The sequence below is a fragment of the Fukomys damarensis genome, unplaced genomic scaffold (genome assembly GCF_012274545.1).
Source record: "Fukomys damarensis isolate Sample0158 unplaced genomic scaffold, DMR_v1.0_HiC HiC_scaffold_21, whole genome shotgun sequence".
Classification (NCBI taxonomy): domain Eukaryota; kingdom Metazoa; phylum Chordata; class Mammalia; order Rodentia; family Bathyergidae; genus Fukomys; species Fukomys damarensis.
The window spans coordinates 10,518,211-10,543,815 of record NW_022900933.1 but is presented as its reverse complement, the minus strand read 5'-3'; the positions used below and the strand labels follow the sequence as shown (position 1 = coordinate 10,543,815).

General features: G+C 38.5%; 1 protein-coding gene across 11 annotated transcripts in view; it reads right to left on the bottom strand.

The window, feature by feature from the left end:
• Fam71d (family with sequence similarity 71 member D) overlaps window positions 1–25,605 on the bottom strand; it is a 36,426-nt gene that overhangs the window by 640 nt on the left and 10,181 nt on the right. For 5 of the 11 annotated variants that reach the window (XR_784485.1, XR_784486.1, XR_784482.1 and 2 more), the window contains 5 exons: window positions 24,674–24,873; window positions 23,502–24,063; window positions 12,155–12,402; window positions 3,483–3,511; window positions 881–1,386 (listed from right to left, as the gene is read on the bottom strand). Coding sequence is in view for 3 of the 11 variants with exons in the window: in XM_010645324.1 (XP_010643626.1) it covers window positions 1,310–1,386; window positions 3,483–3,511; window positions 12,155–12,402; window positions 23,502–24,063; window positions 24,674–24,873 (1,116 nt within the window). In the remaining 8 variants the exon portion in view is untranslated. Of the gene's footprint in view, window positions 1–66; window positions 473–880; window positions 1,387–3,482; window positions 3,512–12,154; window positions 12,403–23,501; window positions 24,064–24,673; window positions 24,874–25,605 lie in introns of those variants that run through there. The other 6 variants (XR_784488.1, XR_784484.2, XM_010645326.2 and 3 more) reach the window with 6 other exon arrangements.

The following is a 25,605-nucleotide window of genomic DNA, read 5'->3' as shown; positions in this document are numbered from 1 at the left end:
GTCAAGAAGTGAGAGAGACAAGTCCAGCCTGGGGCCTGGGGCCTTGCCATAAGGAGTGCACTTGAAGTGCTGTCACCAAAACCTTACACAGAAGGCAGAAAATGCAAGAGAAACTGCTGAGAGGTGTGACAGATGAATTTAGAGATCATGCTCCCAACTAGCATTGCCCGGGAGCTGGGTGGCGCCGATCAGGAGCAGTTAACAGTGCCAGGAATTTGTTTTTAACCACTGAGAGAGCAGTTAAGAGATCGGCTTCTAGGTAAAGGAGAAATTGGAATTACAGACTCATTTGTAGTCTACGCTCAGACTAAATTTAATGAGAGGAGGGATTAAGACTTGGCTAATCTGTTTTTCTTGGGGTGAAGAGCAATAGGGGTTAATAGGGGTGCATGAAAGGTAAAAGTGATTTAGAGGAGGGGGACATGGGGAAAAGAAATGCCGATCAGGGGGAAAACTGAAAAACTATTCAAGCCTGAGTAGGGGGAAAAAATGGAAAGACGTGGAGAGAAAAGTAGAAGGAAACAAGAAAGCACGTGAAAGAAAACAAACGGGAAATAGTTAATACTTCTTGGGAAACTGCCAATTTTGTATATTGTACTATCTTTGTGAGCTAACAAACTCAAGGTAGGATTTTGCTGTTAATTTGCTGTCTTTCTGATTTCCAGAGCTCTATTTCAAGTTGCCTGTTAGCTTGATAAGCACCCAGGGCCACAAAAATATCAGCTCCTAAATGCCAAAAAGGCCTTGAGACAACTAGTCACACCCTTCTCATCCCAGCACGCCCCATGTGAGCACACACACGCCATAATTGAGGAAACTGAGGCCAGAGAGAGGAGATGGTATGTTCCTGTAACAGAGGAAGTACAGTTAGAACATAAACCTGTGGCTTTTGCTTCTAGCTTTAGTTCCAACAGCTGAATTCCTCATCTTTCCTTTCCAAATTTGCTCCAGTTCCTTTTCCCAGGTTGTTCATGGACTTAGGCTTTCTAATCATGTTGTCTCCCAAACTATCATCGCCAGTGTTTTCTTTTGTCCCCGTAGGTAGACCATCAATAACTTGTCAACTGTGATGTCGTCTCCTTCTTTCCATTTTTTTTTTGTGTGTGTGCTTGTTTGAGATGGTCTCTGTATATCGCTTAAGTTGGCCTTGAACTTACAATGTAGCCCAAGATGGCCTCAAACTCGTGGCGATCCTCCTCCCTCAGCCTCCTGAATGCTGGGATTACAGGCCTGTGTCACCAGCCCTCGTCCTTTCCATCCAAACTGCTTCTTACTTGGTTCATGTCTCTGGCATCCTCCATCTAGACCATTATAAGAGCTTCGTAATGGTCTCTGGACTTCTAGCCTCCTTTGTCTTCTGGTAGTGACTGTAGTCAGCACAGCGCCCTGACAAGAGACAGTAATGTTTTCATTTCCCCGTCCCTCAGCACTCCTCTTTAGCTTCCAACATTGTATCCAAATCTCTAAACAAGATTCAAAATTTCCATAATCTGGTTCCTGCTTCGCTTTCCAGCTGCATCCCCTATGACCCTTCCACAGAATTATCCGTCTGTTGGTCCGTCTTACACCATCTCTTTTACCCAAGACACTCTCCTTTCCCCTCCTCTAATTCCAGTTTGTCTCTTTCAAGTCTTTCTTGATTTCCCCTCCTAGGCTCATGTGCTCTCCATTCTTCTCTTAGAGTATACATAAACCATTTCTGTCAGTAACTAACGATGACTTATGTTACTAAATGACATAGTGATTTCTCTTATTTGTGCACATATCTCAAGGCCAGGTAATGTGTCCTTCTCTCCCCGCTCTTCCTGTTCCTCTTCTTCCCCCTCCCTCCTTTCCTCTCTCTCTCCTCCTCTCTTCCCTCCACCCCTCTCCCAGAGTCTTCCTACAGAAAAGGCACGAAGCACTTGTTCAATAAAACTGAGTTTAAGCACTGAATCTAACCACTAAACCATTAAGGTGTTCTTTTTGTTTTTTGGTAGCAGGGATTGAACTCAGGACCTTACGTTCATGATCAGGTGCTGGAACCATTGAGCTAAATCCCCAGCCAAGGTGTTCTTAAAAATTGTGTTTGCTCCAGATGACAGGTGAAAGAATTAGTTACACATAGGTAAAGACAATGAGATCAATGCCCTACATTAATTTAAGAATTCCATAGCTAAATAAATGAATCCTCAGAATGTACGTAAACTATACTAATTAGAATATTAGTAATAAGGCTTCCATTAGATTTACCCTTGCCTTTAGCAAATGGGAAAATATTTGCCTGTACTGGACATATTTAAATATTTAATTTGACTTCTTTATGAAGATACATATCAGGGGAGAAATTAATAGAGGAAAATTCTATAACCTGCAAAGGCAATGTTGCATTTTTCTCATAAGCTATAATAGCATTTTCCTACAGTGTTCTTGTTTGATTATGTAAGTTGCAATATAGGCATCACATTATGGTGAAGTTCACGTGGGACTTTTAGACGCTGATGACCAATGGTAAGACCTAAAGGTAAATCCCATTTGTGTAAAAACATATCCCATTAGCTCTTTTTTGTAGGACTGACTCCTATAAATGTGCCTATAAATACTTTCAAATATCTTGCCTCTTGAAGTAGTAGTTTATTTGTTTTTGATTTTTGAGACAGGGTCTTACTTTGTAGTACAGGCTGGCCTGGAACTCACTAAGTAGCCCAGGCTGGCCTCAAACTCTTGGCAATCCTCCTGCCTCAACCTCTCCAGAGATGGGATTACAGGCGTGCACCACCACACCCAGCTTGAAGTAGCGGTACTTTTTCCTTTTCATTTAAACTGAATTAAATATTCCTCTGTGTTTTTTATATAATATTAAAAGAATATACATAAAAATGTGCATGACTAAAGCTGAGGCCTATTCCATCTTTCGGGTTAGAAAGCAACTGCAAAGGGAAAGATCCCTACGTGTACCTTAAGACAATCTCTGTAAATGCATGTCATTACAAGTTAAGGATTCTTTGACCTTGGAATATGTAAAGAAGAAACTGTTTTTCACCCCCTTTTCCAACATGAAATACTATCACCTGATAGTCAGCGGGAGGCTAAAGATGTAAGCAGGAAGACAAAAGGAGGTAAATGATCTTAATTTTCTAAAAATTTAGTTGTGGACAATCTCCTTTACCCATTGGTAATCACAGGTGGTCTTATTATTATTGTAGGTTGGAGTCTGTCTGCAGAACTAGCATTGGTTTGGGAATGATAAGTTAGATTCAGGGAACTAGAAAACTGAATGCTGCCGGCATAGAAAAAGAAACCTTCAGAATGCTTGTCACATGGAAGACAGTCTGAGGACAGGCTTTGAGGATGAGTTTCTCCATTGCACAGTTCTCAGAATGGAGTAAAGCCAAGAAAGAGTGCAAAAAGTCTAGATGGAGTCCTTCACTCTTAACCACTCCAGAGGTGACTCTTGGACACCAAGGATCACAATAAAACATGTAGGAGAATTTGTTCCATACCTGAAGTGTCTGAATCAGGTCTCATGCTCCTGTGAAAACAAACCAAGCATTTCAAAAATTTGCCAGTATAACACAAATATTTATAAAAGAATTACTAGGTATGAGATAACTGGTTATTTTCTAAATGGTTTGTGGGTAGTCATGAATCATGTTTAGCAAGTCTAGGTTATTGATTATAGTATTAGAGTAAAATATTTATTTACAGGTTACCAACCTATAAAAGCCATAAAAGTGAATTGTGTGTAATAATATATAATCTTTTTTTTTTTAATTGTGTATCTCACCAGTCAATCAACGAGGCTGCTGGCATCCTAACCCTGCTGCTGCTCAGCCCCTCCCTCAGGGTGGTGTTTAGAGGTTTAAGTAAACAGAGTTTATTTTGTTGGAAGGACAGAGTCTCACAGAGACCTGTGGGACTGGATTGGATGGATTAGAAGTTGCCAACCCCTGCTAGTTTCTTCACCACCATCTCTATGACCTTAAGTGGGGGAGAGGGGTACCCAGGAATCTTGTAGGCAAAGAACATACCTTATGTGGCTTAGTAGATTAAACAGGAGGCCAACAGTCAGTTTTTCAGATAGTCTAACCTTGAGAAACTTATTTGGAGCTACAGATGGTGATACACACCTGCAAAGCCAGCCCTCTTAGGAGGCAGAGGAGAATTTCAAGTTTGAGCCCTAGCAACTTAGTAAGACTCTGTCTCAAAAGAGAAGCGTTTTTAAAAGGCTGGGGATGTAGCTCAGTGAGAAGCCTTGGACCCAATTCCGCGTACATGCTCCACAAAAGGAAAAAGCTTTGGATAAAAACCCTTTGTTTTAGTACTCCTGATTTTTAAAATTAATAATAATTGAAACAAGTATTTTTTTAACCTCACTGGCATGCTAAAATATAAATGTAAGCCTTAATTTTCAGCAGATCCTTCTTTCTTGGCCAGATTTTCAAATACTTTTGATATATTGCTGTTGAAGAAAACAAAGAGTTTAGGAAGAGTAATTTCCCTTTAGAAAGTATCTTCTCAGATAATTGTGCAAAGGCATAATTATGATCCATTATAAAGGGTCAGGCAAATATATTCAATTTAAGTTCTACAATAGATCTTTCAGAAAGTACATTTAAAATAGTAATTTTCTGAAGACTTTGCAAATAGATATGCATAAAGCTTGTGCCAAATAGCTCTGGTGATTTGAATGAAGCCGAGATTAATGATAAAAGATTCTAGAGGCTGAGGAATATAAAGTAGATGTACCTTAAAAATAGGAGCAAATTAAAATAAAGCCTGCTATTAGCTTGTTCAAAACAAAAAGGAGTCATGATAGCACTACTGTCGAGGGATGAGAAGGAATATAAATGCACCATAAAGAAATCCTTCATGTCTAGAGGACCTAAAGTGACAATACAGAAGGGTTGAAGTCTCCATCATCTTTGTCTGATCTAGATTTAAATTACTTAATTTATATTTTTAACAGTAGCGAATCTGAGGACAGAACATTCAACAAGGTCGTTGTTTAATTTTTTCCGTTGTGCCAATGCACACCGTTATAAACTGTGACTGAAATCCACGGTCGTGCAGAAGAAATATAATGTACAGTAATTATTTATCAACTTCATAGTCCTGACTAAATCCTACAAATGTTCCTGGTATAAAGCCCCAGTGAATTCCATTCTGTTCTTAGACTATTACATCTTTCTTTCATTCATAATTAACACTCTCAAATTAAGCTCTAGCTAGTAATTGTGTTCCTAATGCAAATGGGCAATAAAAAGAATCCGTGTTTGATTAAACAGTATTTAGAATGATTATTTAGAATAAAAATTTGTTTCATTTTTTTCTTCATCTATTTCTCTCCAGCAGAGTTAGTAGATAAATGGCTGAGGAAGCTAAAGGACAGAGCCTTGAGGAATTTTAGATTTGCTAAATTATGAGATTCTTTATATATTTAAAGTGCTGTGATTTTTGGTATTTATATATAGGTTCATTTCTCATTCCTAATACTAATCATAATAGTAAGACTAATAAAAGTTAGCATCTACAGGCATTTTTTTTTGTCCTAAAAATTTGAGTTATTTTTGATATTTTAAAAAGAAATTAAGAGTCGATCTAGGGCTGGGGATTTAGCTTAGTGGTTCTGCCACCTGCCTCGCAAGCCCAAGGACCCGAGTTCGATCCTTGAAAAAAAAAAAAAAAAAAAAAAAAAGAGTCAGTCTAATGCTGAGGGGTTTCTACAGCAGCAAAACTACTCTGTATGAAGCTATAGTTGTGGATACATGTTATTATGCATTTGTGAAAAAACATAGAACTGTATAACACAAAGAATGAAACAATGTATACTATGAGCTAGAGCTAATAATATCATATCAGTATTGATTTACTGATTGTAACATGTAAGATGTTAATAAAGAAAACAGAATGGCAAGGGAACATGGAAGTAAGAGCATATGGAATTCTAGGTTCTCTCTGCTCAATTGTTCTGTAAATCTAAAACTGTACTAAAACGTTTAAGTTTTTAAAAAGGCAATGTAATGATTCAGGGCATTCACTATGTGGAAAAGAGCAAGGAAAGAAGCTGAAATGACTTAAGATTTTGGTTCACGATCGGTGTTTCTGAAGTATTAGTGGGAGGGGACCTTGCATTTGAGCAGAGAATGAGATACAGCAGAAGGAAGAGATCAGAGTGACCAGATTGGGCCAATAATGAGAAACCTTAGGCTTTTCTACTAAGTTGTATTTAGGGATAATAGCAACAGGTATGCTCCCCACCAAGTGACATCTTCTATCCCTCTCAGTCTCTTTTCCCCCAAATCTTCACCTTGAACCCACGGCCTTTACACTGGACAACACCCCAGTCTTTAAAAAATTTTATTTTTGAGACAGTGCTATGCTAAATCGGTAAGATGCCTAGGCTGGCCTCGGACTTTGAATCATTCTGCCTTAGCTTCCAAGAATGTTGGGAGTACGGCCCCTGCATTATTGCTGTCTCTCTTCTCTCTTTTTGATTAGTAGTTTCTTTTTTCTAGCCTTTCCTTATTCTCCCTTTTCTATTTTTTATTTTTTGGTACTGGGGATTGAACTCGGGACCCTGCGCTTGCGAAGCAGGCGGCACAGGTGACGGAACTACTGAGTTAAATCCCGGCCCCCCCTTTTCTTTAAAAGAAAATGTCCTTTTCTCTCTCCTCTCTTCTCTCCTCTCCTCCCCATCATTCTATCTTAGCCCCTACTCATATAGGAATAATTTCTGGAAAAATACTCTTTCTTGTGGTTAAAAGGAGACACCTTATTTGAGAGCAATCCTTGTTAAGCTCTATACTGTGTATAGGACTGGCTTCTCAATAAAGCAATTGTTTGTCAACTCAGGCGTTTTTATTTGGGAGTCCAGCAAAGCACAGGATGCTGCGTCTCATCCCCAGAATGTGTGAATCGGTAAGATGGAGCAGGTCCCCTGATTCTCCATCTCTGACAAGCTCCCGTGTGCTGCTCCTTTGAGAGACACCACGTGGGAGTCCTAGATGTCAAACAGTGCTTCACCCCGGCAAACAAGATCCAGCATCGTGGCACTTGGGCCTGAAAGCTCTGGCATTGTGAGAAATGAAGTACCTAGGAGCTAAAGCCAACATTTCAAGGTTTGTGGCTCTCCTAAAGATCACTTATGCTCCTGATTTCCTTTGACCCTCACTTTGCTAGGTAAGAAGAAAGCCAGCTTTGAGAAATTAATATTCAGTCAGTCAAACTGTTTTAAGTAAGTTGTTTTTTGGCAGATTATCCAACTATCTTTCATCTACACAACTGGAAATTAATTATTAGTGGTAATAATGATCTTCCACGGAGCACCTAATATTTCCTGCTTCCTTTATATACTATTGACAAGGTATCTCTCAGGGTCCTACAACATACTTGTTTCCATAGTGCTACACTTTCTCTAAGGACTACCCTAGAACACACTTCTATTTTACATTTTTTTTTTGGTTTTGTTTTTGGTACCAGGGGTTGAATTCGGGACCTGCAGCGGCCGGTACCACTGAGCTAAATCCCCCGCCCACTTCCGTTTCACTTTGGCATGCATTCTATCATTTGTTTAAGCAGTGCCTCTTTCAAATAATTAAAATCACTTAATAATTAGAAAGATGAAAAGGTCTAGACCATCGCAGAAAAGTAGCCACGGTCTCCAGTCTCTACAGGACAAAATATACAGGATCTTTGTGTGTATGGTAAGCACTCTACCATTGAGCTGTATCCCAACCCTTAATGCTCATTTCTGAGAAGTTTCCGGGACCTACAGAAACCAGTTCTGTTGTTGAGCATTATAATCAATAATATGTGTTTAATATTTTAATCGATTGGTTGATATATTACCTTACTCCATAATAAATTTCCTTTGCGTTTCGTCAAAATAATTTTTATGTAAACCTAGCCTTCTGTGGACTTCATCATACATCAGAATATTATTGTCATCTATTGACAATCTTCTACCATCTCAGTTTTTTATTGCAATAAAAATTATGAGTAAGTTTTGTGTCGCCCTCCATCCCGTTTTTCCCTAGGATCATTGGCATCAGTTGTGGAAACATTACTTTAGAGGCCCTTGTAGAGAGCCAGCTTTGTATTTTATTTAATGGGAGTCAGATCTATACTAGATCTTTAAGTTTATTTTAGTTCTAAACTTTCATTCCTCCTTCCTTCCCTTTTCCTTCCTTCTTCCTCCTCTCTGTCTACCCGTTATCGTGCTCCTGGAATTGTGACCTTTTAAACATCAGTAATTTAATCCCTACCACAGGGATTAAATGTGGTTGGTATAAATTCCCATTTTACAAATGAAAAATCTGAGTCCTGAAGAAGTTGCCAAAGACCACAAAGCTGGTAAATTGGGAGGAGCTAGATTCAAACCCCACTGTCTCGCTGCGAAGCTCATTCTCTAGTTGCTATGTTAAACTGCCTTCCAATTAACGAATCCTACTAAGTTTGCTTTACAAATTACATATGTAATCAGTTGTGTAATAAAAACACCTACCAGTAGCTATAACAAATAACAATACCTTTAATCAACTCTGCTCAAACTGCAGTACCCCCATCCCATTGTAGAAATAAAATACTATTATACATACATTTTTTTGAAATTTACTTTTTTAGCCTGTAAGTCCTTGTTAGCCATGTCCCCATCATTGAAATTTTGCCTATTGCTTTTTCTGAAGATCTTTTTCACTAAATTAACATATTATTTTCTAGCCACTCCTCTACCTGTAGTAATTTGAATTACTTAGATTTTAACTAGAACACACTGTGTTTTAACAAGCTATTTTCAGTTACTCTGTGACATGCATTCTCCTAAGTCAAGGGATATAATCATCTGTAGCCAGATCTGTCGAGTTACTCTGCAGAAAGCTCCTTATGGTTTACAGTGACATCATAAACACTGCCGAAAATGAAAAGCCAATGAAAATCCAACTGGTAATTGCTTATCTTGTATTTCTTTATTATTTGTGAGGTTGATCCCTCTTTAAGAATTTGTCTTCTCAAATAAATTCTCTGTTCCTGTTCTTAAATCATTTGTTAATTGGATCTTTAAGAAATTCCCACCAGCTACTTATATACAATTTTTTATTCTTCTATTCCCAGTCAGCTCTGTGAACATTATGTATGTATGTAAAATTGTTTATTTGGAAGATATTTGTAATTTTTATGCAGCTTGGAATTATTCCCCTGGAACTCCATAATTTCATAGTTCTCTGATCAAATACCACTTCCTTGAGAGCCTATCCTTGACCATCCTTGTAAAATATTCTCCTGCCTTCCTTAAATCACCTTCTGCACCCCTTATAGCACATTGCAGCTGGAAAATATATTTTATTTATTTATGATCTACCTCTTCCACTAGAATAATACCTTTCAAGAATCAGGGACTTGATTATTTTTACTGCCATATCCCCAGTGCCTAGCATTCATTAAATATTGAGTGAATGAAGTCTGCTTTGCCATTGAAAATTTTGTTGCTTCAGTGGACAAGAAATGAACTTTTCTCTGTGACTGAGGCAGTGACACAATTCCATTTTCTTCAAGCTTATTTTAGCTTGTTTTAAGATAATTTATCCTTTTCATTTTTGTGATATAACTTAATAATAACTTTAATACATTGTCTTGCATTTTCTTTTATTTTTTCTGTGCTTCTTCTTCTTTTTTTTTTTTTTTTTGGAGGGTCTCACTATGTAGCCCAGGCTGGCCTTGACTTGTGGTGATCCTCCTGCCTCAGCCTCCCAAGTGCTGGGATTACAGGCATCTGCCACCACACCTGGCTCCAACAGTGATATTTAAATTTTTAATTTTTTCTTTATATTTCTTTGTCCTATTATGATTGCTAGAACCTCTTAAATTATATTACATAGAAATATTCATGAGAATATTCTCAATTTATCCTGTTTGAAAAACCACACTTCTAGAATTTTTTCCCTTTCTTTTCCTCTTATTTCCTTTCCATTTTCTTTTCTTTTCCTTTTCTCTTCCCCCTTCCTCTTCTTCTGTGCTGGGAAAATCTAACACAGGGCTCATGCAAGTAATCCATCACTGAGCTATACTCTCAGCCCTAGAATTTCTTCATTAAAAATAATTAATGTTGGCTCTGGTTTAAAGTAAATATTCTTTATTGTGAAAAAGGGAAACTCACTGTTATGTGAATCTTTTCTGTCATCGAGTATACAAATTTGTGTCTGGGTATGGTGGTACACATCTGTAATCCCAGCATTCTGGGAGACTGAGGCAGGAAGATCACAAGTTCTAGCCCAGCCTCAGTAACTTAGTGACTTAAGAAGACCCTTTCTCAGAATTAGAAATTAAGAAAGGGGCAGAGATGCAGCTCAGTCTGAGGGCCCTACGTTCAATATTCCCAGTGCCAGGCGTGTCGGGGGGAGTGGGGGAGAGGAGAGGGAGAGAAAGAGGGAGAGAAAGAGGGAGAGAGAGGGAGAGAGAGGGAGAAGAGGGAGAGGGGCAGGAAGGGAAAATTGTCAAATGTGTCTAAGTATTATGAATTTTCTGCTTTTCCATATCTACATGATTAAGCTTTCTTGATTTTATACTGAGCTTGTTATATTTTGTCAGCCGAGGTTCTAAGAATTTAGCATTTATTATCTGAAATACGATTAACCTAGAATTTTCTTTCTTGTAACAACTTTGGCTTTAAAAACAAGATCAGTCATTTGCTTCAGGAAATTGGGAAAACAAAATATTTTTATATTTAAAAGAAAACAGTACATAAAATAAAGACAATTCTAGAGTATCTAAAAACTGTCCAATAAATGTCAAAACTATGTCTTTTCCTTTAATGGGAGTTCTTTGGTAATTATTTTCTATTTCTTCAAGTTCTCAATTTTTTATTGTGTCACTTCTTGCCATTTTGTTTGTGGTTTACTAAATTTAGTTTTTCCAAGCCTTTAAAGCAGAGTTGTATGTAAACCTTCTCAATAACATTTTATTGTTATTCCTGTAAGTTGATATAACACCTTTGAAAGTTTCACTTTCACTTTTTAAAACAGTCATCCCAATGCTTTTCTAGTTTTGTTCCTGTGAAGAATCAACCAAGTTCTTTTTATTATTTATTTATTTGTTTGTTTGTTTGTTTATTTATTGGTATTTTGAGACAGGGTCTCACTATGTAGTTGAGACTGATCTGGAACTCACTATACTGCCCAGGCTGGTCTCAAACTCACAGCGATCCTCCTGCCTCAGCCTCCCGAGTCCTGGGATTACAGGTGTGCACCACCACACCTAGCTAGAATGTGTTTAGTAGTATTGTTTTTTCTGGTACTGGGGATCAAACTTAGGTCCTTGTGGTTGTGAAGCAGGTGGCAGAACCACTGAGCTACATCCCTGGCCCTAACTATGCTCTTTTTAGCACATTAAATTCTTTTAAAGTTTTCTTAGTTAATTTTTTAGGTTAATTTTTCATTTTTCTTGTTTTCCCTGCCCTATTCCTTTTTATAATTCTTTAAAAAGTAGACATAATTAATTACATTCCTTATTTTCATTCTTTTTTTTTCTTTTCATTCTTAATAATGCACTTTTTCCGTTTTTCTTTTTCAATACAAGGTTACCCAGGCTGGTTTTGAACTTCTGGGCTCAAGCAGTCCTCCTGCTTTAGCCTTCTTACAAGAGTGCACCACTGGCTCCATCCTATTAACACAGGCATTTAGATCTTTTTTCTTTTTGAGTGCTAACTCAGAATGATCAGATTATAATACTACAGTTCTCACATTCAGCATGTAATCAAGTTTTCAATAAGGCTGTTGCAATTATGAAAATAGCTTTAAAAATTTACTATCAGTTCAAAGTATGGAGAAGTTTAGAGGTATAGAGAGGATATGTAGAGAAGAAAATAAGGGAAATATAGAGATAAAAGAAAAAATACACGCAATCACTCGACGTTCCAACTCTAAAATGTGAACACTGTGTGATTCCAGTGTATTTTCCAAAGCACTCAATTGGTACCAAGCCAACAGCTGGAAATAGGAACTAGTGTAAGAGGCTGGTGTGTAATGAAATTCAGCCAAGTTTGAACCAAATGTAGATAGTTAAAAGTTGACTATATGATCACTCATTTACACTGTATGTGAATTACAATGACTTTAAAACACACATCTATTTACATTACTTCACACTTAGAATCCTCACAGTATTTTCCTAAGTCACATACCTGGATTCTACCGTTTTGAGAGCTGTGTCTTTAAAATCAGTCTTCTTTTCTTCAGAGGTTTTATCACTCATCTCTTTGGATATGTTTGTCTCACTTTTTATTGGAGTCAAGGTAGTTTGCAAACATCTTTCGCCTTCAAAAGTCAGTGTTAGGTTTGAGATGGTGACATGTTTTGAGGTTTGTTTGAATTCACATTTACTTCTTATATCTCGTCGAAATCCTGGCTTCAGAACATTGCCTACTTTTTCCTTTGAAAATAACAAGCAGATCAAATCAGCAATAAAAAAGCATTACCCAGAAATAGATTGTTTATGGGGCACGATATAGCCCAGTAATCACTTCCTTCATATTTACTGAGAGGTCACAGGTATACTCCCAGGGAGCGAGGCCCACACTGGTTCAGAGGGGCTGGTGAGGGCACCAGGGCCTGGCCCGCTGGAGCCCTACTACCAGGGTAGCCCAGCTCATGCTGTTAGACAACAACTTCACCTCACACAAGACAATTAGCATTTAATTTTAGAACTTCTTGTCTGTGATTTGTGGAGGGGCAAGACAGGCTTTTTAGAAATGCCTTGCCACCTACACCTCAGCTTGAAGTTGGTTTTAAGAGCATTGAATAGGTGGCAGTTACTTGAGGTTCATATAGTAGTATCTAAAAAAAAAAAAAAAAAAAAAACTTAGAGCCTATACTGAAAAGCTCATACTCTTTTCTCAATTTAAAAAAAAAATTTCCAGGTATCTGTTAATGTTCCATCTCTCCCAGATACTCACTGATTAGTCAGATTCTCTCCCTCGGCTGCAGAGCAATTGGTCCACGCCCTAAGGCCTGTGCCTCTAATGTCTCTCCCAGCTGCATCTTTCCTCCTATTGGCCCTGCCTGGTTTATTATTTCTGTTACTTTTTCTTGAAAACAATGCAGTAATTATATTTCTTGAAAATAAAAGTTTATTTTTTTCTTAAAGTGAATGGAATACATACTTATAATAGAACATTTGGAAAATCTCCTAAGGAATAAAATGAAGGGTAGAAAATGATTCTTTGCATGATGTTATTGCCCAGAGATAACTATTCCTCTGACATGATTACTTCTGTCTTTTTGTTCATTTATTTCTTTTGTATATAACTGTTACAAGGTCATTCTGAAGTTGTCTCCTACATTTTTCACCTAATATTTTATTGTAAACATTTTCCTTGTGTCGCTAAAATTTGTATGAAATTGCTTAAATTTTCCAAATTAAAAATTACTTATCCTAGGGCTGGGGATTTACGCCAGTGGCTCTGCCGCCTGCCTTGCAAGTGCAAAGTCCTGAGTTCGATCTCCAGTACCATCCCCCCAAAACACACAAAACTTTATTTAGCCATTCCTGGTGGATGATTAGGTTGTGTCTGAGCTCTCCTTAATTCATTATTATAGCACAATATAGACATGGCACGATTAACATCTTGTGTTCCTGTGTGTTTGGTGTTGGGATGGAACCCAGGCTTCGTTCATGCTGAGCATTCACTCTGCAACTGAGCTACACCCTCAGCCCATGATCAAAATCTCTGTAACTAAATCTTCATTCCTGTCAAAAGGTATAGATATTTTAAAAAGCTTTTTATTCACAATCATTTCAAGAAATCTGAGCCAATTCTCCTCTATACCATGAAACTGTATACATTTCCAGTTAACTACTCCTTTAGTAAAATTGAAAGTTCTTATTTTTTTAATTGACGGCTACATTGGCTAACAGATTACATTGGTCGACAGGTACAAAGCTACAGCTGGATGGGAGGAGGCAGCTCTGGTGTTCTATTCCATAGCGTGGTGGTTATAGATTAAAAAAAATAAAAGTGGACTTAAAACTTTTTCTTTTTTAATTTTTATTTTATCAGTACATGTTTGTAGTCCATGCAGGTTATAATCATCCGGGGAGTGGTTAATGTGCATACCATAGCTTGTTTTCCTTAAGATCTCCTTCTCCTCCCTTCCTTCTACCTTGCTCCGCCCCCGCTATTCCCCTATTTCATTTTTCATTCTTCTTGATATTATTAATCTTAGCTCATGTTAGGGATACAATGTTTGCCTTTATTGAGGTTATTACGTTCCTATACGTGGCACAATATGCCTTTATCCTACTGATTTTCCCTTCTCTTCCTCCTCACCCCGTGCACTTTTTCCCTTGGATCACTTCCCTAATGTAAGAGACCCATCTTTTTGTTCCCTTCTACCCATGCTTATTATTTTCATTGTTTGTACTTTGGCTCACTCAAATGAGAGATACCACATGGTATTTAAGTGTCTGTGTTTGTTTTATTTCACCCAGTATTATATTTTCCAGGTGCATCCATTTTCTTACAAATGTCTCAACTCTGTTATTTTTATAGCATTTTAAATCCATTTTAGTACCGGGGATTGAACTCGGAACCTTGTGCTTGCGAGGCAGGTGGTGGAGCCACTGAGCTAAATCCCCTCTATTCCACTTTATATAGTTATACATTTCCCTTATCTAATCTTCTGTTGATGGCCATATGGGCTGCTTCCAGGATTTAGCTATTATGAATTGAGTGGCTATAAACATGCATGTATCTCTATAATATGATGTTTTCCACTCTTTGGTGAAGATACTTAGCAGGGGCATCACTGGGTCATATGGAATTTTTCATTTCAGTTCTTTGAGAAATCTCCATGCTGATTTCCGTAATGGTTGTACTAGTTTACATTCCCACCAACAATATAGGAGGGCTCCTTTTTCATCACTGCCTCTCCAGCATTTCTCATTTGTTATTGTTTGACTTTTTTTTTTTTTTGAGACAGGGTCTCACTATGTAGTTGAGACTGACCTGGAACTTACTGTGTCACCCAGGCCGGTCTCAAACTCGCAACGATCCTCCTGCCTCAGGCTCCCCAGTGCTGGGATTACAGGCATGCGCCACCACACCTGGCCTATTGTTTGATTTCTTAATGACTGCCATTCTTTCTGGAATAGATGAAATGTTAGTGTTATTTTAATTTGCATTTCTCTGATGACTTGCGATGTTGAGAATTTTATCATATATTGCTTTTTTTTTCTTTTTCTTTTGTGGAGACAAGGTCTCAGTATGTAGTTGACACTGACCTGGAACTCACTATGTAGCCCAGGCTGGTCTCGAACTCACAGAGATCCTCCTGCCTCAGCCTCCCAAGTGCTGGGATTACAGGTATGTCACCATACCAGGTTCTATCTTGTATTTGTTGACCATTTTATCTTTCTTCCTCTACGAAGTGTCTGTTTATTTCCCATACCCATTTCTTGACTATGCCTTTAATTTTAAGTGGTTTAATTTTTTTAGCTCTTGTATATTATAGCTATTACTCCTCTGTCTAAGAAGTAGCTTACAAAATTTTTTTCCCATTCTGTAAGTTGTTCCTTGACTTTACTGATTAATTCTTTTGCTGCACAGAAGCTTTTTAGTCTGATAAAATCTCATTTGTTGATTCTTGCTGTTATTTCTTGTGCAATGGAGGTTCTGTTTAGCAAATATTTCCTACACATGTCTTCAAGTGCTTTACCTATTTTATCTTCCCGTAGGTTTAATGTTTCCATTTTAATATTTAGACCTTTGATCCATTTTTATTTTAATATATGGTGAGAGAGAAGGGTCCAATTTCAGTCTTCTGCATACGGACAACCAGTTTCCCCAGAACCACTTGTTGAATAAGCTATCTTTCCTCCAACATATACTTTTGGCCCCTTGTCAAAGATCAAATAGTTGAATACGTCTGGGGAAATTTCTGTATCCTCAATTCATTCCATCGATCCATATATCTCTTTTTATTATTATTAAGTATTATGCCACTTTAAAAAATAACTATTGCTTTGTAATATAGCTTGAAGTCAGGTATTGCTATGCCTCCTGTTTTACTTTTGTTTTCGTTTTTGTACCAGGATTGAATTTGGGTCCTTGCGCTTGTGAGGCAGGTGGCAGAACCACTGAGCTAAATCCCTGGCCCTTCTCCTGTTTTACTCTTATTGCCCAAAATTACTTTTGCTATTCTGGATCTCTTCCAGTTTCAAATGGATTTTAGGATTTTTTTTTTCTGGATCTGTAAAGTATGCTGTTGGTATTTTGATTGGGACAGCAGTAAATCTATGTAACAGTTTTGGGAGTATAATCCTTTTGACAATATTGATTCTACTACCTATCCAGCAGCAACGGACATCTTTCCATTTGCTGATGGAAATTTCTTCATTTTCTCCGATCTCCTTTTTCAGAGAACTGTACTTTCTTTGTAGAGTCTTCGTTTCTTAAGTTAGGTTAATTCCTAAGTTCTCCATTTTTGTAGAAGTTACTGTGAATGATATTTTCACAATTTCCTTCTCAATCTGTTCATTGTTGGTGTACACAAATGCTAATGATTTTTGTGAGCTGATCTTATATCCTGCTACGTTGCTGAAGTTCCCTATTACTTCTAAGAGTTTATTTTTGGGTGTTCTTTGTTTTTTCTTTTGAGACAGGGTCTCACTATGTAGTCAAGACTGCCCTGGAACTCACTGTGTAGCCCAGGCTGGTCTTAAACTCACAGCGATCCTCCTGCCTCAGCCTCACGAGTGCTGTGGGGTGCCACCATGCCTGGCTTTGGCTCTTCTATGTAGAATATCATGTCATCTTCAAATAATGATAATCTGAATTCTTCCTTTCTTATATGTAACTCCTTTATTTCTTTCTCTTGCCTAATTGCTCTGGCTAATGTTTTAAGTACTATAGAAGAGGTGAAATGATAGTGGACATCCTTGTCATGTATTTTATTTTAGAGGGAATACTTTTAGTTTTCTCTCACTTAGTATGATGCTGGCTATTAATTTGTCATAAATAGCCTTTATCATATTCAGAGATGGTCCTTCTATACCTGTTTTCTTCAGTTTTTTTATCATGAAGCTGTGTTGGATTTTGTCAAAAGCATTTTCTCTATTGATATGATCATATAATTTTTGATCTGCTTCTGTTTGTGTGATGTATTACATTTATTGAGTCACATATGTTGAAGCATACTTGTATCTCTGGGATGAAGCTTACTTGATCATGATGCATGATCTTTTTGATAATATGCTGCATTCCATTTGCTAATATTTTGCTGGGGATTTTTTTTTTAAATCTATGTCCAAAGAGATCGGCCTATAGTTGTTTCAGTTGGGTGTTTATAGGGTTTTGGGACAGGTGAGTAATATGGGTTTCCACCAGTGAATTCCATTCCTCTCAATTTCTTTGAAGAGCGAGAGGAGTACTGGTGATATAACATCATTAAATATTTTGTAGAATTCAGCAGTGAATCCACCAGGTCCTGGGCTTTTTAAAGTTCGTTGATTCTTTATTATTGAGTCAATGTCATTGCTTGTTACTGGGTTGTTAACCATATTTATGTCTTTTGGCTTAGTTTTGGTAGTTTGTACGTGTATAGGAATCTTTCCATTTCTTCAATTAAATTTGCTAATTTGTTGGAGGGTTAAGTTTTAAAAGTAGGTACTACTGTCTGGATTTCCAGTGTGTGTTGCAGTTTCACCTTTTTCATTTGTAATTGCATTGATGTGAGTCTTTTCTTGCTTTCGAATGGTAAGTCTGGCTAGGGGCTTATCTATTTTACTTATTCTTTCAAAGAACCAGCTCTTCAATTTGTTGATTTTTTTTTAGGTTTTTTTTTGTCTCAATTTCATTTTCACTCTCATTTTTATAATTTCCCTCCTTAATTTTGATTTGGGGCTGGTTTGTTGTTTCTCAAGTATCAAGATTTTTCTTACGGTTGTATATTTGAGCTTGCTCTGTTTTCCTAATGTGAGCATTTATTGCAATGAATTTTCCTCTTCAAAGTGCTTTATAGGGGCTGGGAATTTAGCTCAGTGGTTCCAGTGCCTGCCTTGCAAGCACAAGGACCCGAGTTCGATCCCCAGTACCAAAACAAATCAAAGTGCTTTATAGTATCCCACAGGTTTTGATGAGTTGTATTGTCATTGTCATTATTAGGGTTAGGGTTAGAAATTTTTAAAGTTTCTTGATTTATTCTGTGACCCATTGGTTGTGTAGGAGTACATCGTTAACTTTCCAGGAACTTTGGTATTTTCAGAAATTTCTTCTGTCATTGCTTTCTATTTTTACTGCACAGTAGTTTGATAGTATGGGATAATTTCTATTTTTTAAATATACTTCAGCAGGCTTTATGGACTGGTACGCAATCCATTTTAGAAAAAGTATCATGTGCTATGGAGAAGAATGTATTCTAGGCACAAGCTTCAGCCAGAGGTCTGCCATAGCATCAGTAAGTGCGGGCAGATCCCGGGGAGCAGCTGTGTGGACCAGAGGGGCATGGTTGCAGAGAGAGCCCAGCCAGGGCTCCTCCCTGATCCTAGAAGCGTGGGCACACAGGCCATAGCCAAGAGCACATCTGGAAAAGAGCTACACAGGCACACAAGCAACAGCCAGATGCTCACCCCAATACCATTGATAAGAGCACAGAGACCCTAGCCAGAAGCCTGTGCAGCCCATGTGTTGGGACCACAGGCATGTGCTGCCACACCCAGTGTTTACCTGTATTTTAAGCTCTTTTCTTATATGTGGTACATTTTCTCCCATGCTTTCTATGTGAATGTTAGTGAATCCATTTGTGCTATCTTTTAGTTTTTCTCTAATTCCAATTAGCCTTGGTTTGGTCTTGTTGTCATCTAGTAGCTGCTGGATAGTTTTCTCTTGTTCTCTTATTTTATTTTATTTTTGGCTTCTTTGAGCTCTTTATCAGAATTCACTATTTTGTTCTCAGTATCACTCTTTTCATATTGGTCATTTCTGCAATGTATGACTTCTATATAGTTTTTTTTTTAATTTCAGGTATTTATGACAGCTTTTTAAGGATTTCACATCCTTGTTGAATCTGTCATCAAATTTTGAATTGTTTTGGTTAGCTTGTCCAGTTTTTTACCTATTTCTTCAAAGTTCACTGTAGGCATGTTGAGTGACATTGCTGTGAACTTTGGTTTGTTTCCCCTTTGAACTTACCTATTTGTTCATCCCTTCTTTGACCTTTTCATGGATTTCTGCTACCTGGTATTTTCTTCATCCTTTTTGGCTCCTTGCTCTGCCTTGGGAGAATGTGTGGGGGTTTGGAAGTCTTCTATTTCCTTGCTTTTCCATTCTCCTATGTTTATCTGCGTGTGTGTGTGTGTGTGTGTGTGTGTGTGTGTGTGTGTATGTGTATCTTAATTATATACAATCTCTTCCCCCCTCCTTTTTTTGGCGGGGGTGGGGAGTTATGCAGTTTGGGAACTAGAGTAGTAAGGAGAGTTTGTGGCTTATATGGAGATTTTTAGTAGGATGTTGCCTTCCCATGAATAACTTTCAGCTTTGCATGTCCAGTGCTAGTATTTACTCCTGTTATTTACTTTAAGTGATTTCAACTATATCAGTATGTTTTGCTGAAAGAATTACTTCTGGTTATAAAAGCTTCTACAGATTCAGCCTTACAACACTTCTCCATGATAGTTCTCGCTGTTATACTTGTCCTTGTCTGTTCTCTATTCATACTAGGATAGTTTATTACAGTTGTTGTGCAATAAGGAGTGTTGATACTAAGGGGTCGCTTTGAAGAGGGGAATAGGGGTAGCTGAGAAGAAGAGGTTGATGTGGGGTCTGATTTTATTTTAGTTGAGTTGAAGTGTTAGTAATGAGTGTTTTCAGAGGATATTTTGTAAGGGCAAGGGCAAGAAATGGGAAAAAGGGGTTTACTTTGTAATTGAGAAAATTGATGCTATTGTTAGAACTTGCTGAGAGGGAGGACAATAAGTGAGTAAGATATGGAAGAGCCAAAGGGTTAGGATGAGGAAGATCAAGGAATAATACTGGAGAAGATAGGAGGGACTATGACGGAGCTAAGTATGGGGAATTTAAAAGCTTGGGAGGAGTTTACATATTTGGAAAAACAAAAAAAATACGTTAATAATATTGTCTTGGGGGTCTGAGGTGAAGAAACTAAGTAGGAAGTTGCAACAAGGGAGGTAACCTATACACCTTTTAAATCAAAGCCAATGAAAGAACAAATACACAGAAGTAACAACTTTAAACACAAAGGAACCAATAAAAGAACATAACTCCACATTACTAAATAAATCAAGAAACATACAAAAACTCAAACCTATACAATGTCCAATGGGAGCACAGTTTAAATATTCCAGTGAGACCTTGCATATGTGATTCCCAAGAAGCTTCTGTGCCAGAGTCTGAGCGCTCACATTCAGTAACCCTTCTGACCCCTCCACTGTAACACTGAAGCTGACTCCTACGAAGGATTTCTTTCTGTCAGGTTGCAGGCATTCTTGCAGAGACTGATCTGAGTTCTTAGGTTAGGAACTCCTGCAGTCCTTCCTCCTGGGTATGACTGATTTGGCAGGCAGGTTCACTGGCACGAAATTGTCCACTGAATCAGGATTATTCCTATGCAATCAAATCAGCTACAGTAGTAACAGACTAGTCCATCATAGTGATATCTATCGGGGCTAGTTGAGAAATAAAAGACCATGAGAGGGCCAGGGATTTAGCTCAGTGGCACTGTGCCTTGCAAGCTCAAGGTCCTGAGTTCGATCCCTGGTACTGGAAAAAGAGAGAGAGAGAGAGAGAGAGCAAGCACACAGGAGAGGGAGACAGAAAAGGCCATCAGATGCTGTTTTGGGTCTCCTTTTAGCCTACAGAAGCAATCAATGGCTATAGTGAAAGCATCTTAACAATCCAAGTCTTGATCAATAGTTAATATACACTAAATGTGATGGCTGAATGTCCTCTGATGGTGAAAACCAGCATTTAATAATAATTTTATAAAATCAGTATCAAAACCCCAGGGTGTTAGGGACTGTGTAATGCCAGGGTGAGGGGGAAGAGGAGAGAAAAAAGAACAAAAGTTTTTTCTTAAGCCCTCTGCTCTGTGGTAGGGGAAGGGGGGGCAACAGATCCTAATGATGGTAAGGGTATATTATATGTCTAGAAGGAGATAGCAGGGAAAACTGGATACAAAATTGTAGTGAGAAATGGAGATGGGAAAAGATTCTATGACTAATATAAATATTAGAGAAAAATTAAAGGGAGACAAATGAAAAGGGGGAGAGGAAAAAAAAGAAAAATTGAGAATGACTAATACACAGGAGAAAGAAGTTAGGTTATATATGTAGGAGGGGTATAAAGGAGAGAATTCCCTTACCCTCAATAAACTATTTTGGGAGGGGAAAAAAAGCCAGAGGAAGAGAAGCACACACATACATAGACAATCAAAAAAGAAACAAAAGGGTAAAATAATTATATATGTAGGAGGGGTATAAAGGAGAGAATTCCCTTACCCTCAATAATATATTTTGGGAGGGGAAAAAAAGCCAGAGGAAGAGAAGCACACACATACATAGACAATCAAAAAAGAAACAAAAGGGTAAAATAATGGAATAAAATTGTGAGGGGGGAATTCACAGCAGGAGGAAAACAGCAAAAAAAAAAAAGAAAAATAATACAATCAAATGAAGAATAATAAAAGAAAGTTTTCTATTGTTTTGGATGTGTGGCTCCTTTCCTCAGTTTAGGGTTAAGGGGCAGAGCTCAAGCTAGGATGTGTCTCTGTTCACTCTGGAGTCTGAGGTGGGCAGTCTGCCTCCAGAACAGTATTGGATGTAGAGATCTGCTTACAGCGAGAAGGAACATGGCACCAATGTGAGCTTCCAACCCTGTGCAACTTCGGCAGAACTGGGCCTCTGGCTTAAGGAGCCTGGTCTGTGTTCACCAGCCGCTGCCTCTCAGCAGAAGTCCCTGGTCTGCTCTCCAACTTCCAGCAGCCCCCAGTGACTGTCTTTCCTTCATTCACTCTGGGAATTCAGCAATGTGACGCAGGCACGAGGCTGCCCTGGGACGCAGCTTCACACACTGGGCCTTTCTCTACAGTGGCGTCCCTGCTAGCTTTTGCTCCATGGTTGTAGCTGTGGGTGCTTGTACTGAGGTCACTCACCAACTGTTGATTGTGGCAGGCCACTCTAGAAGCAGTGTCCTGTGCTTTCCTTGCTGGTTCCAAATGCAGATGATTCAGTCCCAGTGCAGTTCTGTGGTTCTCCATGAGCAAAAAGGTTGTTAGTTTCACTTTGCCTCCCAGCTGGTGGCTAGCTAGTCGCTGTGGTCTGCCCTGCATGCTCTCTCCTCCATGGTGTGAACTATTTCTTCTGTATCACTTAATCCTATTTTTTTTCTTCTCTGTCAGTCCCTCGTTTCCCAGGTAACCTCCACTCGCTTTGGTTCCTCTGCAAGCTATTGTTTCCAGACTCTAAACACTCTGTCCTTGAGAAGTTGAATTGCTGGCACTCACTGCTCCATCATTTTGGGGCTGCTAAAGCTTTTTCAACTATTACTCATGAGTGATTTCTTCTGTGAAATGTTTATCCTCCCCTTTACCTCTTTTCCTTAAGTGAAGACTTAGGCAGTTATCTTCAAACTGATCCTTATTAATCATTTTAAAAACCAGCTCCTTTGTTCCCACACATTGAATAGGCCTTAGCCTAAACTAAGAGCTTCTAAGAGTAAAGTTCCCACTTTTGGCACTCAAAGTTTGCAAGCAACTTTCAACTTCTACATTCTAATATTCTCTACATATATTATGTATCATCCCACCTGAATTAGCTGTTCTTGAACATAACTCTGTATTTCTACTTCCTGTTTTTTCTAAAACCAAAAAATATTTTTTCAGAATTTTTGATTTCTACCCTCAGTTTTATCATTGAAATTTCAACCCATCCTTCAAGGTACTAGTAATTGTATATATATATTTAAATCTTAAAACAATGCTTATATTGATATCATTTTAGAGGTAAAAACAAAAATTAAGGCTTATGTGGTAGATTATGTGATTTAGCAAATGTCACACAACTAATATACAGCAGGTTAAGATTCTAACCCAGGTCTCTGACTTTGAATCCTAAATTCTCTGAAAATAAGACCTAACTAGAAAATAATCACCTTTGAAAACTAGAGACCAAAACTGCCAGCTCCAATTGCCTTGCCTTACCTGCCCTTCCGGAGTAGCCACCAAGCAAGAGAATAGTGCAGTACAATCTTCCTGACCCTGGCCATCACCATGGTAACTACCGGTGCTTATTTTCTGGCTAGGTCTTATTTTTGCGGAGACATGGCTTTCAGATACTAGGCTAAGTGTGACGGTAAGGGCTGGTCAGGAGACATCTTACAACTCCTTCATACCAAGCTGAGGGGTTAGATCTCAATGTTAAAGTCACTCGGAGTACATTTCAGGACTGTGAGCTGGGATGGGGGTGGGGTTGTTCTAGTGCTTCATTATGAAAGGGTAAAATACTTTCATATCACATACCTTTTCCTCTTGCTTGGCCCTTAGTATGTCATCGTTTTCGAACACCACAGTGACCCCTGAGACATTTGTGGCATCAGAGCTATTTTTGACTTCTGTGGCTTCTATGGCTTCCACGACTTCCGTGACTTCCGTGACAATTCTAACATCAGGCAACTCTGTGACCTCATTTTCTGGAATATCTGTGACATCTGTAATGTCCGTAACATCTGTGAACTCTGACAGACTTATGCTTTCTGTGACATGTACAGGTTCTGTGCATAGGTACATGTGTGGGGTCTGTATATCTGCAAAGGCTGTAATATCCATGATGGCCATGGAGCTTGTGACTTCTGTGCTGTTTGTGATTTCTGAGAGGCTTGAGACTTCTGACACTTTGGAAGCTTTGGCTTTCTCCTGATTTAAGAGGCAGATGAGATCCATCCATTGAGAAAATAAGGCATCTTGTTTATTCGCAGGGACGCAAAGTTGCAAGTAGTAGGCTCTACCACTCACCAGCTTTACTTTGAGGCGCATATTCTCAGCATCATGCACAGAAAGAGTCACAAACTGCAGAGGAAGAAACCTGAAAACAAATGCCAGTGTAACATTATCAGGAGACCTGGTTGGAAATCTGTAAAAAGGTCTTTCCTTTTATATTTTATAGCAGCAGAACAACAGGCTTGTATCACAGCTGGCTCTCTGTGGGGATTCCTGATAGTCATCTGACCTTAATCAAGTGTCTAAGACTCTAATATACTAAAAAAAATCAGATCACCAACTATTTACCACAAGAGATATTGTCCAGTTTAATTAATCTTAAAAAATTGACTCTTAAGAGATGTTCAGGAATTTTCTCAATATCATAAAGCAAGTTAATGGCTGAGACAAAACCAGAGGTAATTCTGATAGAAGCTGGGATGTTGAAAAGAGAGGCAGCACATTCTTGAGAAGCAATTTATTACGAGTCTTCATTTCCTGTTACTTAGTTTTAAGTTTTAAAAGTCAAATGCATGTTTAATTGCTTTTGTCATAAATCATTTTTCTCAACTTTCAGGACACAATTTGGTCATTTGAGGCAGGGAATGCAGATGAGATGCTCCTTTGAAGCAACTGTCATGAGTGTCTTCATTTTCAGCTCCCCAGGAATAAAGCACATTCTCTGAGAGTCTTAGCCTCTTCTCTTTGTAACTCACCTGGTGAGCACCAGCTTCTCTGTAGAAGGAGATGTCAGGAGGCTTTTAAACAGGGATTCACCATGTTTTTGTGCGGTGGGTTTCAGATGTGCCAGCAGCATCACATTGGGGATCTTATGGGTAGAACTGGAAGAACAGATGCCCACAGTCACCCAGTTGGCTCGGTTATGAACATAAATGGATTCACCTCTCCTGTTGACCTGAGTGCAGAGAACAGGAGAGGAGGTTTTTGATATAAGGCGTAGTCCTGACCACTTTGTTTACTGATTTATATGCAAGGTCAGGAAATAAAGGGGAAATGGGACCTGATGCATAAAATCCTCTACTTGCTTATGTTAAGTTTTGGAGATACCACAAAGAACAGGCTGGGTGGAGAGAAGAGGGTATAAATACAGTTTGTATAGGGCTGGGGATTTAGTGCAGTGGTTCTGCCGCCTGCCTCACAAGCACAATATACCGAGTTTGATCTCTGGTACCTAAAAAAAAACAAAAACAAAAAAAACCCAAAACCAGTATATAGCAATAATATCTGTGCTAGTTGGCAAAACAAGACTGGAAAAGGGATAGTCAGAGGTGAGAAGGAAGCCAGAGAGGAGCTATACTTTGGTTTCTTAGTTGTATGACGACCTGTTCAATTAAAACATAAACCTGTTAACAGCAACTTTATTCAGAAAAAAGTTGTGGCCCACACAAGGTCATATTTCTCTTCTGATTGTCAGAATCCTGGGTTTATTTATTATCTACCCTTCAGACATGGTGACTCAGCTCAGGGGTTAAATTCCAATTAACCTAAAATTGAAATGGTGACCCTACTTCCTTGGCAGACTGATTTTAGTAGGGGGCATTGTTCCCAGGCCTGGCCAGTAAGACAAAGATGGGGGCCTCTTAGTGGTTCTGGAAAATATTTCTCAGCCTCCTCACTAGGGGACACC